This window comes from Pristis pectinata, chromosome 9 (genome assembly GCF_009764475.1).
Source record: "Pristis pectinata isolate sPriPec2 chromosome 9, sPriPec2.1.pri, whole genome shotgun sequence".
NCBI classification, from domain to species: Eukaryota; Metazoa; Chordata; class Chondrichthyes; order Rhinopristiformes; family Pristidae; genus Pristis; species Pristis pectinata.
Genome location: NC_067413.1, coordinates 79,835,897 through 79,850,694, shown reverse-complemented (window position 1 = coordinate 79,850,694; position 14,798 = coordinate 79,835,897). Strand labels below are relative to the sequence as shown.

The following is a 14,798-nucleotide window of genomic DNA, read 5'->3' as shown; positions in this document are numbered from 1 at the left end:
GCAATCATGGCTGATCAATGCCATATCTCAATATCATATTCATATCCCTTGATGACTTCTGTGTCCAGAAATTTACCTGGAAAAAATATTTAGTGACTTGACCTCTCAAACACTCTGCACCAGTGAATTCCATTTCACAACCCTCTGAGTGAAGAAATTTCTAATTCTCTCAGTCCCAAGTCTCTTGCCCCCTCGTCTAACACTGTGACTCTTGCTCTAGACAACTCAGCCAGGGGAAACATCTTCTCCTTGTTCAGTTTGACTAGCCTTGTCAGAATTTTGTAAGTTTCAATTAGACACTCTTTGAAACCAGAGTGAATACATATTTACTTCATATTGATTTAATCTCTTCCCATACAGCTGTCCCACCATCCCAGGAATCAGTCTGGTGAACCTCAGATGCACTCCCCTTATTGCAAGTATATTTTTTTAAAGTAAGGAGACCAAAACTACACACAGTACTCCAAGTGTAGTCTCATCAAGACCCTGTATAATTGTAGCAAGACTCACCCAAGCTCCCAAATTCTGTTATATGAAGACGATTTGCCTTCTTAACTGTTTGCTTTCAGTGCAGTGTACAAAGACACCAAGTCTCTTTATACATTAACACTTCCTAATCTAATAGTATTTAAATAATATATCACCTTTCTGTTTTTCTTATGAAAATGGATAACATCAGTTTTTTGGCCACTTGTTCAAGCTAACAAAGGCACCTTAAAACCTCTTCACAATTCCAACCAACTTAATGCCATTGGGAAACAATTACACTTGGTTCCTTCATCCAAACATGAATAGCTGAGGTCCAACTACTGATCCTGGTGGTGCCAAACCAGTTACTGCCCATCACCCTGAAAATAATCCATTTATTCCCACCTTGTTTCCTGTCAGTCAACCAATTTTCAATCCATGCCAATACATTGCCTCCAATACTACCCATTTAACTTTGCATACTAACCTTTTATGTGGTACTTTATCAAAAGCTTTCTGAGAAAACAAGTAGATTATCTACTCATTCTTTCTTTATTATCATGTGACATTCTCAAAAGATTATGTAATTTTCACAGACATAATTACCCTTTCAACAATTCATGTTGACTTTGTCTAATCGCATTGATATTTTCTACATTTTCTATTATCCTTTATAATAGTCTCAAGCATTTTTGCCAGCACCAATAGTCCTATTAGAAAAGGGGCAGTGCAGGACCTAATTTTAGGGAATGCAAGTTATTGAAGTGTCAGTGGAAAGCATTTTAGAGAAATTGATCATAACTCTGCAAGTTTCAAGGGAATATGGAAAGGGATAAAGATGGTCAGCGAGAAGGAAAGAAGGTCTACACTGGACATGTGGAGGTCATTCAAAAGTAAAAATAATGACTTTGAAAGGCAAGGACAGCCAGTTCCTTGTTGCCAGGGAATATTGAGGTCTGGATTAAACAAAAAGATAATATATGGCAGACATAGAGATCTGAAAATAGGGGAGGCGCTTCAGGAGTACAGAGGTCGGGGGGGCTACTTGAAAAAGAAATTAGGAGGGCAAAGAAGGGGCACAAAATATCATAGGTGAACCAGATTATGGAAAATACCAAAGTATGTTATGAGTATATTAAGGGTAAGAGAAGAGCCAGGGGAAAAAAATAGGGCCCATTAGGAACCAAAGAAGCAATCTGTGCGTGAAACCACAGGGCATAGGTGAGGTCTAAGGTTAATACTTTTCATTTGTATTCACGAAGGAGAAGGACATTATTTGGAGAATTCAGGGAGACATTGACATCCTTGAACGTGTTATCCTTAAAAAAGAGGAGATATTAGATGTGTTAATGGACTTAAAGGTGGACAAATCTCCAGGCCTGATGAAATATATCCCAGGTTGCTCTGAGAGGCAAGGGAGGAGATTGCTAGGGCCTGACACAGATTTTTAAATCTTCACCGGCCACAGGTGAGGTGCCAGATAACTGGATGACAGCAATTTTGGTACCTTTATTCAACAAGGGCATCAGGGTTAACAAACAAAATGCTGGAGGAACTCAACAGGTCAGGCAGCATCTGTAGAGGAAAATGGACAGTCGATGTTTAGGGTCGAGACCCTTCATTTGGACTGAAAGATAGAGGGAAATGAAGTATAAAGAGGTGAGGGTTAAGCCATGTAATCACAGGTCAGTGAATCTAACGTCAATGATTGCGAAATTATTAGAAAAATTTAGAGGGACAGGATTAATATACACTTGGAAAGGCATGGATTAATCAAAGGTTGCATGGTTTTATTAGGAAGAAATCCTGTCTGACCAATCTGACTGAATTTTTCTGAGGTAACAAAATGCATTAAGGGCAGTTCCGTGAGGTAGTCTACATGGATTTCTGTAAAACATTTGACAAAGTCTCACATTTGAAACTTATCAAAACGTTTGAGCCCATAGGATCCAAGGCAAGTTGGTAAATAGTGAGAAAGTTTTCCCCATGGCAGAGGTGTCTAAAATTTGAGGGCACAGATTAAGGGTGAGAGGTAAGAGATTTGGAGGATATTTAAGGAAGAACTTCTTCACCCAGAAGGTGGTTGGAACCTTGAATTCATTGCCTGAGTGGGTGGAGGCAGAAAAAGTATCAAAATGAACACTTGAATCACCTTGTCTGGCAATCTTAGAACCATAGAACAATACAGCACAATACAGGCCCTTTGGCCCACCATGTTGTGCCGCCCTTCAAACCACACCTAAGGCTATCTTATATAACTTCTCTCTGTATCTAATGGTATCCTTAATTTATTAGCCATCATTGAACCGTTTCCCTTTCAGTGTTTGTTATACCAGGCTGATGAATCCCACACAACAACATTATTAACTAACCCCTTCCCATTCCACAACTTCCAATCAGAGATAGCCTGTTCCCTGCTTTGTTGCTCAACACAGTGATCCAAAAAGCCATCAGGTGCCCACTCCAGGAATTCTTCCTCCACAGTATTATTGCTAATTTGGTTAAAATCATCCATGATTACTGTAATATCCCTGAAGCATATATCTTCCTGTTTGATTCTGTTTGATTTCCTGTTTGATTCTGCTGCTACATTACCACTACTATTTGGAGGCCTATTGAGAGCACCCACCAATACTTTCTACTCTTGATACTTTCTAACCCCAAACTGGTTCTAGAACGTCTTTTCCTGAACAAATATCTTTACTCTTTATTGCATCAACATAGTCTTCTACTAACAATGCTACCCCTTCTCCTTTTCCATTTTGCTACCCTTTTTAAATATCAAATTCACTGGGCTATTTAACTCTCAGCCTTGGCTGCCCTGCAGCCTTTCCTCCTTAATGGCAATCCCATTGTTTCTGATTACATCTATTTTTTGCTGTTAATTTGTCTTCCTTGTTTCTAATGCTCCACGCATTTAGACGCAGCCCCTATAGATTTATCTTGTTAACATTTTTTTTAGACATATTACTATTTTGATTTTGTATTATACCCATTTTCTCTTCACTAGATTTATTAGATAATGCACTCTTTTGTTTCCATCACATCCTGCTTTGCAGGTCTACCTGCACTGATTATAACACATAAATGATTGAATCCCTGATCCACTGAATGTGTTGTACAACATCACTGTATTTTCTGGTGAGTGGCATCTTGCTTAAAGAATTCTGACTTTCCTCAGAGGATTTCCACTCTGCAGGAGCGGACGGTCGTTGAGAGCATGAATGCTCTGGAGTCACCATTGACATTTTTGACTGCTATTTACCATTTTAGCCAATGCAGATTGGTTAGATTGGCATGCAATTGGTAGGGGTAGGCATTGAGGGGTTAATGATTTAAAGGCAATGAAGTCTACACATTTACTGAGAGAAACTCCTCATGGAACTCCCAGATGAGAATCTTTTTAAGCCATTGTGTTCCATAAAATGGTCTGTTGGTACAATGTGAGGAAGAACTGATAAAGGCTCCATGGTAGAAGCAACTGCCTTCATAATGGCAATCAACAATGTTCACAGCAATTGAATGTGATCAGTGGAGTGTGATGCTTCCCTGCACAAGTGTTCACTTTTGATATAAAGCAACATCTAAAATAAAAGACTGTAAATTGAAGAATTTGCAGGAAATGTTATTTTCTTTCACAACCAAGGCTAACCCAAGGAGCCAATTTGTATTATCTGCTTTCTCTACAGACACTCTGTCATATGACAGCAGAATTTCTAAAGAGTAAAAACTTCTCCAAGTGTTGATAAACTCAGAGTATTTCTCCGTCAAAACAACCTTTTCAGGAAAGTTAATGACACGGGACTAATTAAATTAATTGGATTAAGATACATGGTAAAAAAAAAGTGGTCATGAAATGGGCAATCACATTGGCAGGGGTTTGCATCAACCAACTGATGCAGGCATGATTGTATTGTGTAATGATAGGGTAGTTTCAAGGGCCAATCTTGGATGCTTGCAAAGAATCTGCAAATTGATCCTATCAACCTTTACAGATGGGGCCAAATTATTTTGTTTGATCACCGGGATAAATTGTGTCCAGAATCAGCATTTGAACTAAGTCATAGAAGTTGAAGTTACAGTTACAAAGAGTTAAAAGTTTTATAAGATCAATAAAACACAAAGGCTATAGCACTTTGTGCACTTTATTATAGTTTGCAGCATTTCCCATCATATAATCCAATATGATGCAACTGTTTTGTACTTTCTTGTGATATGTCACATTATATGTGCTGTTTTACACTACATTAGGAGTAGTGTTATTTCATTTCAGTAAAGTTTTTAAAAAGAGTTCTGAGTTGTGCTGCTCTGCAAATTTTGGTGAGCTGTACCCCAACAGATAATAGATTAAGAAAAGTAAACCTACATTCCCAAGCCTATAATTGGAGTCCGTCATTTGGGGATAACATCATATAGAAAGTTAGTCTATCAATTACTTTGTAAAGTATTAATTGTCAGAAAATATTAACTTAATAATGTGATAGTAATGGTCAAGGTATTGTGGTCAGGGAGGAAATTAAACAAGGAGGAAGAACAGAAAGGTGATGAGACAGCACTTCAAAGGTTCAACAGATTTTTTTTTAAGGCAGGTATCTCAAGCAACAGTTTGTGTCCCTGGTATCTGTGCAAGTTGAACAGGATTCTACACATAGTGAAGAAATGTGTGAGTGGGGGGGCAGGATTCTGCTACAGTTGGACTGCGATCTGTTCAAGCATGACATATCTCTACACATACAAGCTCATGTACATCTCTCTGCCCATGCAGAACTGCAAACTGTTGACATGAAGCATCTCTTTCTTCCCAGAGAACTGTTACTGCTCATGTGTAGCATCCCTATTTCCATTGGCAGCAGCAGGCTCTTCATGAATGGCATGAAGCTGCTCATTGAGAACCGTGATCTACTCAAGAGTGGCATCTATCTGTTCGGCGAGGGCATTAAGCTGCTCCTTGATGGGACATTGTTGATCCTTGGAGCTTCACACTGCTTCTGGGGTGGGGGGGGGGTGGGGGGGGTGGGGGGTGGAGGTCAGAGACCAAAGCACTAGCTGGTTCATGGCAAGACTGCATTGGAACAAAAGACATCACACCGCTTCTGTCTGGTTACCATGGCAGCAGTCAACTGAACCAGTGGAGCTTGTGGGATGGAATTGTGACTGCATCCTTGCGGAGAAGTGCACATCACCCTCAAAATGCAGGTCATAGTCTCCTGGCTCCACATAACCTCCTGAGAGAGCATGGGAATGGATTCTTCCATGCTCATTGTTATCTCCTGCGTTTGACTAGGCTGGCTTACAATGCGTTCACCGCATCAGCATCAACCTTGTCATGAAAACATCCCAACTGGGGTCCTTATCCCTCTCAGGCAATTTAGTTGTATGGAACTCCCCCTCTAGTGTGTTCCCACACTTGAATCCCTACATCTTATGCCCAACGCCAGCCCTGTGGTGCCTCATGTGAGCCCTGTGACACACGTGCCTCTAATCTATTTTGCTCATCCTTTGTACTTCCAGTCTCTGAGATAGTGCTGTCAGACACTAAAACACATCTTTAATATCTTCATCATCCCCCTCCCTCCATCCTTCCTTCCTGCACCTCCACCTCTTCCTGCTCTATATCCTGGTGTTCTGCTGAGGGGGAAGCAGGGGCCTTCCCCTCTTACTCCACAAACTACAAAAGAATATCGTTGCACCTATAAGCCATGCAGTAGCCAACATGGCAGTAAAGGTGTATAATGTGGACTAATTCAAAGGAAATTCAGTAATCGCAATGAAACACTGGTAATGAGCTTATGAGCAGGAGGACCCTCCAGCCTGATGGAGGTGCAGCACTGAAGAAGGCTTCCCTCCTATGCAGGAGGCCTATCTTCCATAATTTATTGTCTTAGCCTAAATAGAGAAGATGAAGAATGGTATGACTTTTTCAATATTGTACCTTTGGAGGCTTAATCACTGTGTGGGGTAAGAATTGGGCAGGAGGTGGATAGAGGTGATGTTGGAGAGGTGGATGATTTGTGTGATGTCACAAGTTGTCTATTTGAGTGCATATGTTTCTCAGGGTTAATGTGTTTTTTTTATGACATGGCAGTAACTTTAGTAGTGTGCAGCATTTTAACATACCTTGTATGGTAATGAAATTTCCTACTGCACAGCTGTGTTTGAGGATTGACACTCCAGGAGGAAAGAACTCAAGACACCTTCTAGCCAGCTCTCACGAATTCCTGTCAACATGACCCCATCACCCCACACTGCCCCAGATTCCCACACACACAACCTCCCTTCAGGTATTTATCACAGTTATAAGGAATTCAATGTCTCAAAGTGGAACTTCGTTCTTCTCCACAGCAATCATAATGTGTGCTGCTGCCTGGTTGCCATGGGAAATGCACCATGAAGGTGGACATCCTTCTCTGACTGCAGGGCTGAATTTAGTGTGGTCCAAGGACCATCGGGTCATGTTTTAAAAATTCTTTGTGGGTGTATAACTGTTGCACACTTGCTTTTGACCATTTGCACATTCTTACAACGTGGACCCAATTTGGCATTTACACGTTATACAACAACACCTTAACACCTCAAAAATAAGTCTAATCCATTTCCTAGGCAATAGTTAAAGAAACCTGATTAAGCAAACTAATAGAAAATAGAGCAAAAATTTGCAAGATGTAATTGGACATCTTATTAAGTACATACATCATATTAAGTAATCAGAATGAAATGGTTTGTCAGAATAAAGATAAATTGTTTGCTTTGAAATACAAGTGAATGTAAGTACATTTACTAAGAAAATGAGATTAGAGATGCAGCAGTCATTTAAGGTTTGATAGTAAACAATTTTTCCTTCATGATGGGAATAGTTGTGGCAATCCATTAAAAAGGTAGCTTGCAGAAGCAAATTCACCCACACCAAAGTAATGATATACCACGTAAAAAAATGAAAGGGACTTGCATTTACATAATACCTTACACAGCATTAGGAAATCCTTAAATAAATTATACCCAATTAAGTGCATTGGAATTACAGGCATTGTTTTAATGTAGGGCAATGAGGCAGTGAAACTCCTATATACAGCAATGAGATATATTGTTAAATAGAGACACAAGAGACTGCAGATGTTGGAATCTGGAGCAGTAAACAACCTGTTGGAGGAACTCAGCAGGACGAGCAGCGTCTGTGGGAAGAAAGGAATTGTTGATGTTTTGGGTCAAAATCCTGCATAAGGACAGGGAGTGGAGAAGTGAGATGACCAGTATAAAGAGGAGAAGGGGAGTGGTGAGATAGGAGTCCAAGGAGTTTGGTGGACTGAGAAGGGGTGTAAGGTGACAAGTACCGAGGAAGGATATGTGGCTGTAGTCATGAGTCTTGATAAGAATGTGGTCAGAGCCAGAGAGCAGTGGAAACCACGGAGGGGGAGCAGTGAGAGAGGGTCTCACAGAACTCCCAGTGGAGAGAGGACAAAAACTTCTTCAAAGTCAGCATACCTTGAAGAGACTTCACAGTTGGAGTAGTACAATGGAGACACAAAAAACTGCAGATGCTGGAATCTAGAGCAACAAACAATATGCTGGAGGAAGTCAGTGGGTCAAGCAGCATCGGTGGGATCCCCAGCAGATTGCTTGTTGTTTCAAGGTATGCTGACTTTGAAGAAGTTTTCCTCCACTCTCCAGTGGGAGTCCTGGGACACCCTCTCTCACTGCTCCCCCTCTGTGGTTTCCACTGCTGTCTGGCTCTTTGACCACGTTCTTACAAGACTCGCTACCACAGACACATATCCTTCTTCAGTACTTGTCACCTATCACCCTTCCTCAGTCCACCAATCAACTCAGGCTCCTGTCTCACCACACCCCCTCTCCTCTTCATACTGGCCACCTCACCTCTCCACTCTTATTCCTGATGCAGGGTTTTGACCCGAGAATTTCTTTCCTCCCACAGATGCTGCTCAACTCACTGAGTTCCTCCAGCAGATTGTCTGTTACATTATTAGATATTCTGTTTACCTTTAGTAATGTTGGTTTAGGGATACAGGTTGGTTGGATATTTGGAGAATGTCCCTGCTCTCATTTGAATGAGTGTTGGGACTTTTTACTTCCACTTGAGAAGACAAACTAGGTCTTGGTTTAAAACTGCATACAATAGATAACACCTGTAATAGCTCAGCACTTCCTCAATATTACAAAGGGAGTATCAACTTGATCAATCTTTTGGCATGCAGGTTGAACAAATGACCTTCTGACTGGAAACCAAGTAGAACCTCATAGCCAAGGATACAAGGATCTCACATGAGAAACAACTAAGCTCAAAATGAATAAATAATTGAGGCCAAAATATAATTTTATGTGTGCAGATTGCAATTGTGATGAAAATGCTATCAAGGAATCTGTAAGAAAAGTTATGGCTTAGAGCTTGTGGAAGGTGTAATGCTCAAGGGAAACTAACAGCACTTGCATTTACTTTCATCAGGCTTTCAATCAAAGGCTTCCAGCAGCCATGAGGTAATTGTAAACAACATGAGTACATGCCCAAATCTTGACAATTCCAGTTGTGCACTTCCATCTCAAGATTGATGGGAAAGGAACTGAGAGCTCTGCCAAATCTAGCTATTGAAAAAGAGTCAAAGTTTTGGCCTACTAAGCAATGTCAGCTTTCTTGGCTTTATATCAGGTTTCCAGCAACGTAATGTATTTTGTATTTAGTGCCAAAGATGATCACCATCAACTACCCTGTCTGATTGCTTTGAGATGAACATTTTATCTAAGATTTTGAAGAATATGTTCACCGATGCATTATAATAATAACTGGTCCCAGATAAATGTTTTGCAACGTTCAAAAAGGTATTGAATAGAAGAACTAGGAGTCTCCTTCCAAGTGTCAATTTGCAAAAATATCTCAGTGCCCTGGTGCTTACTAACTTCAAACTGAACAGCTTTATGTGACTGCACTCGTAAATGATAAGCCTTTATCATTTTCTGTAGCCACATAAAAATGCCAATGCAATTTAGGACTCTGCAGTTTAAAGCATTTTTCCTCACTGGACTTGTGGGATAATTTCAACTGTGCCTCAATCAGCCCCTATAACCCACTATCGAACTGTATTAGATGGATGGGAGAAAATTGGCTGCTGTTTTAAACTGGTAAATTTGAGAACCTGACCCCAACAAGTTAGCAATGGGCCAATCCTGCTGACTGTGTTCAATCATTGCCAGGCAAGTCATAGAGTTATACAGCAGAGAAAAAGGCCCTCAGCTCACCATGTTCATGCCAGATGAACAAAATGGTACCAGAGTATGGCAATTCGTTGCAAGCTGCTCTCTGCAGATCAACTCATTACTTCTACTATAATCATTCTACTCTTTTAAACTTAAATTCTATGTCCCTAAGAATTACTAATAATGTTCTTTTAAATCTTCTTACAGGGCTGGCAATGACCTTGCACCTTATTGTCCACCTGCACTGCACTTCCTCTGTAGCTGTGACACTTTATTCTGGATGCTGTTATTGTTTTTACCCTGTACTACCTCAATGCACTGTGTAATGAATTGATCTGTAAAACAGTATGCAAGACAAGTTTTTCACTGTACCTTGGTACAAGTGACAATATTAAACCAATACCAATCATTTTGTCCATCTATGCTGATCTCATTTGCCTGTATTAAGCCCGTACTCTTCTATACCTTGCCTATTCAACTCTTATAATCTATGCCCTGATGCATGAAGGTAAGCATATGCCTTCTTCACCACCCTATTTGTCACTTTAAGGGGACTATGGACTTGAACACCAAGGTCTCTTCACCAACCTATTTGTCACTTTAAGGGAACTATGGACTTGAACACCAAGGTCTCTCTGTTCATCAACATTCCTTAGTGCCCACCATTTACTGTATATATCCTACCCTTATTTGACTTCACAAAATGCATCACCTTGCATTTGTTAGGATTGAATTCCAGCTGTCAATGCTCCACTGAACTTTTCATCTGATCTATGTCCTGTTGTAGCCTTAGACAATCTGTCTCACTATCCACAACACCACCAATTTTTGTGTTATCCACAAACTTACTATTCATACCTTGAAGGTGTTAACATATATCATGATCAACGAAGGTCCCGGCACGGATCCCTGCAGTATACCACTGGTTACAGACTCACAATCAGAAAAATATCCCTCCACCACAAACCCTGCCTCCTATCACAAAGCCAATTTTGGATCCAATTAGCCAGCTTGCCTTGGATTCCACGTGCTTTAAACTTCTGGACCAGCCTAGCATGCAGGATCTTGTCAAAAGCCTTAAAAAAATCCACATAGACAACATCTATCGCCTGCCTTCATTAATCTTCTTAGTTACCTGCTCAAAAAACTTGATCAAATTAGTGAGACAGGATTTCCCCCTCACAAAGCCATGCTGACTCGCCCCGATCAGCCCTGTCTTTCCAAATGTACACAAGTCTCATCCCTTAGAATTTTCTCCAATAATTTCCATATCACTGACACAAGGCTCACCAGCCTTCAGTTACCTGGTTCGCCGCTATTACCCTTCTTAAATACATGTGTTCTGAACTTATGCAGACTTGCTGTAAATTCAGAACAAACTAAGAGGTGGATGCTGGTACATCTGTCATCCCAGTTTGTCATTGTATTCCATGTGGAGTCCAATGACAGAGCCCGATATGCTGGAATTCCTCGGCATTATACTACAGAAACAGACTCTGCAATTCTACCCAGCCAGATACGGCATTGGGTGGGCAACCCTAGTCATTTGCATTGGGATTCCTGACTTGGAAATCCGAAGGAAGAAGTTAAGTTATTTATTTTTTAACTTATTTTATAGTCATAGAAAGATATAGCATGGAAAGAGGCCCTTGGTTTACCAAGTCTGCACCAAATACCAAGCACCCATTTTTACAGTAATTCTACCCTAATTTATTTTATTCTCCTCACAATCCCATCAATTCCCTTGACTGCCTTAGAAGAAGAAATGGAAAGAAACTGCATCCAATGAAGGGTGAGTGACCAGTTAGCACAGACTTAAGCTGGTTGTAGATGAATTAAAGGAGACATGAGGAAACTATTTAACATATTAGGTTGTTTTAATTTGGAATATAAAAGGAAGGTTATTGAAATACTTGAAATGATTAAAAGTGCTGTGTTTTGGGGAAAGCGCTGGACAAAATAATCTAAGACAATTCATCTCTGGTTTGTATTGGTTTTGGTATACAACTTATCTCTGGTTTGTTGGTGCATTGCCATAATTATTCTGGTACAGTAATCACTATTTCACCATACCAACACGTGTGATCATTTGCATTAAATGTATTTTTACAGTTCAGTGGTTAGTACCTGGAGTAATAGGAAATCAACCATTTGATTGTACAGAGCTGTTACCTTGGAGCAGACTGTGGTGTCCGGTCCCTCACTCCAAGATTCTTAGCAGAGTTCTGCACTCTTGCTCCCTGAAATAAAACAAACACTTCTTACTGCTGCATAGACCTAGTTCAATTGTTTTAATGCTTGTCTTGGAAGAAACCGCAGTGATAAAAATCCACAATCAAATTATCTTTACTCATTCATAATGTATAAAAGCTGGAGTGCAAGAGTTTCATGGATGGTGGCAGATTAATTGATTCCTTCAGGGAATTGATAATTTACTTTCTTTGAGAATACATCAATAAATAGTGCACTAAAGTAGAAAACTTAATTTATATACCACTTTACCATAAATTACAAAAACATTTTATAGCATTTAACGTACAACTAACTACTTTGAAATGCAGTGGCTATTGTTAGGTAGGAAAACATGACAGCCACTTTGTGCATCAAAAGATCTCAAAAATAATATGATTGATCATTTAATTTATTGCTGCCGCAATTGAGTGAGGGTGAAGACACAGAAGCGATCTTATAGTTAGTCATTAAACATGGTTAGACGATCATTAATTTTCCACAAGGCGACTGTAGCATGGCAAACTGAAGTTTGACTTTACATCTCATCTGAAAGTTGGCATCTCCAATATTGAAGCATTGTGCACTGGAGTTTAAACCTAAATTATACAAATGGCTTGGTGTATCTCCTAAACAAGGACAAATAAATTAACTTCTGGTATTTTCAATTTTGACACCAACACAACTTTGCACAACGGAACCAGTTCTACCTGAACAGTGCAGCAAGAAGGAAGCAATCTGCTGAGTATCGAAGTAAATGGCTGTTAGCTCTGACAATTTTTCAAGGTTTTAATTCATAATATTTAAGCATTTTAATTTTATAAAAGATATGGATATTAAAACAGCTTTTTAATATTTTTCTTTATGGTTCTGCAAATGGGACTTGATTCTGTTCTGCTCTTCAAACACAAAGCATATCATAAAGTCGCTAATTTACATCAAAATACAATTTAACAGAATTCAATAGCCTTAGTATAGTTAATTTATATAACTGTCACAGTGAGATTCTTATTTAACCTTAATTATGACACTTGCAAATTAAGTGTACTATTGAAGGAAATATATTCCATGTATAGTCAGTAGAGCAATAATTAAATACTTATGACTTCTATTACTTTTTCATCAAAATTTCATGTCCTTTTCACTTTCTAGTCATTAAAAGTTAATTTAATTAATCAAATTATTTTTTTAAATAATACTTATTTCACAAATTGGCTCTATTTTGGTCCTCAGAAGTTTAGAGTTTTGTACCCTGTACATATCACTTAATATTTTGGTATTAGTTAATGTCTTAAGTAATGAAGATTTTTAATTTGTGCAACATACAGGGCTGTGCTGAAATGCATTTTTCAGAGGGTTGTGCACAGCATGGTCAGGGAAACGTAATCAATAAATCTAGCAATATCACTAACATCTAAAGTGAAGTGTTTTTGTTCGAGCATCAAATAGCACTTCTTCAACAGAAAATTTTAACTAAATGGAAATGCTAATAAGCCTGTTTTTCTGCCTGTAGAGTATTATCATTTTCATATCTGCTTCGGAAGAAAAGAATATATAAGGCTGGAAAATTCTTGGTCTCCTTGGTCCCATCATAAGTGGCAGACCAGGATACAAAGAAGTCTACTGAAAAAATTTCTACATGCATTATCTGATGCAATATTAAACTGTTATATAGTTTCATAATTTTTTTTGTAAAATTCACAAAATGTCCAAACTACCGATAGAAGATAGATAAAGTGATCCAACCAATGCACAACCTGTAATGCTACGTGTCAGCAAAACAGTGAAAGAGATTTTAAATCATATTGCTCAAATTAGAGTTACTACGATGTGGTCTGACCAGCATTACCCCTTTACTATTTTTAAACTCAGCTATTGAATGAGTCTCACCCACAACTGCTTTGTAACATGGTTTTCATGAGACACATTTTCGTGCACATGTCAATTTATCGACGTGTGCTAAAAATTCTGAGGACAATTTTACTATAGAAAATGCCACATTGTGTCCAGTTCATAATTGTCTGCTGGAAGATCACATAGTTCATATCTACACCAAAATGAAAGTAACGGTGGCAATCTGTTAGACATCTGCTAAGGTAAATATTTCTACTTATGCTATTTTTGCCATTGCAAGGGTGTAAATCAGGCAATGTGAGGTCAGCCAACCAAACTTTCACCATTTATTTAACTTTAATGTTACAGACTCTCAATTTGACATGGAAAGCTACCCAATGTTTCTACTAATTAAATATAGATTAATATTGCTGCCAAATTCACAGAATAGTAAACTATTTCAGCAATGTATCTGCAAAACTAAGCACATTTATTAAATGTAGTGGCTTATAAATGGAGTGGCAACAGGAATTAGTAATTTTGTGCAGAGGGGGGAGGAGTTGATAAGTTATTTAACCAAAAAGGCAAAAGTAAGAAGGAAGTGAATTAGATTAATACATCATATCTTTCTTATGCTGAGTTATGGGATAGCTGAGATACACTTTCTGCAAATTCTGTACCACGTGGGACTTTAAGGACACTTCATGTATACGGGATAACAAGATGTACAGAAATGCCACCAGATGATTTAGCCAAAGCTGAATGTTTCTGAGCTTGAAGAATGTCTATATTAATTACAGGCTATAGAGCAGGCTGAGAATTTCTTGAAGGGACATTCAAAGATGTGATGACCCCTTACCCCACCTACTGTGAGCACAGAATCATATTAAGTGGCCATTCAACAAGGGAAGAGGCTGGCAGTGTTGGAATCCTCCAGGTGCGTGGCACTCTCAATTTGTTTTTCAGTGCTGAATACCAGTAATATCATTGTAGGGACTGCAGTATAAAGCATCTGTAGCACAACTAACTGCACAGAAGTGTGCAACAATGCATAGGAATGCAGG

General features: G+C 39.1%; 1 protein-coding gene across 4 annotated transcripts in view; it reads right to left on the bottom strand.

Annotated features, from left to right (window-relative positions):
• prex2 (phosphatidylinositol-3,4,5-trisphosphate-dependent Rac exchange factor 2) overlaps positions 1-14,798 on the bottom strand; it is a 323,008-nt gene that overhangs the window by 18,957 nt on the left and 289,253 nt on the right. For all 4 annotated transcript variants that reach the window (XM_052023230.1, XM_052023227.1, XM_052023229.1 and 1 more), the window contains exon 39: positions 11,845-11,912. In XM_052023230.1, the coding sequence (XP_051879190.1) occupies positions 11,845-11,912 (68 nt within the window). The remainder of the gene's footprint in view (positions 1-11,844; positions 11,913-14,798) is intronic.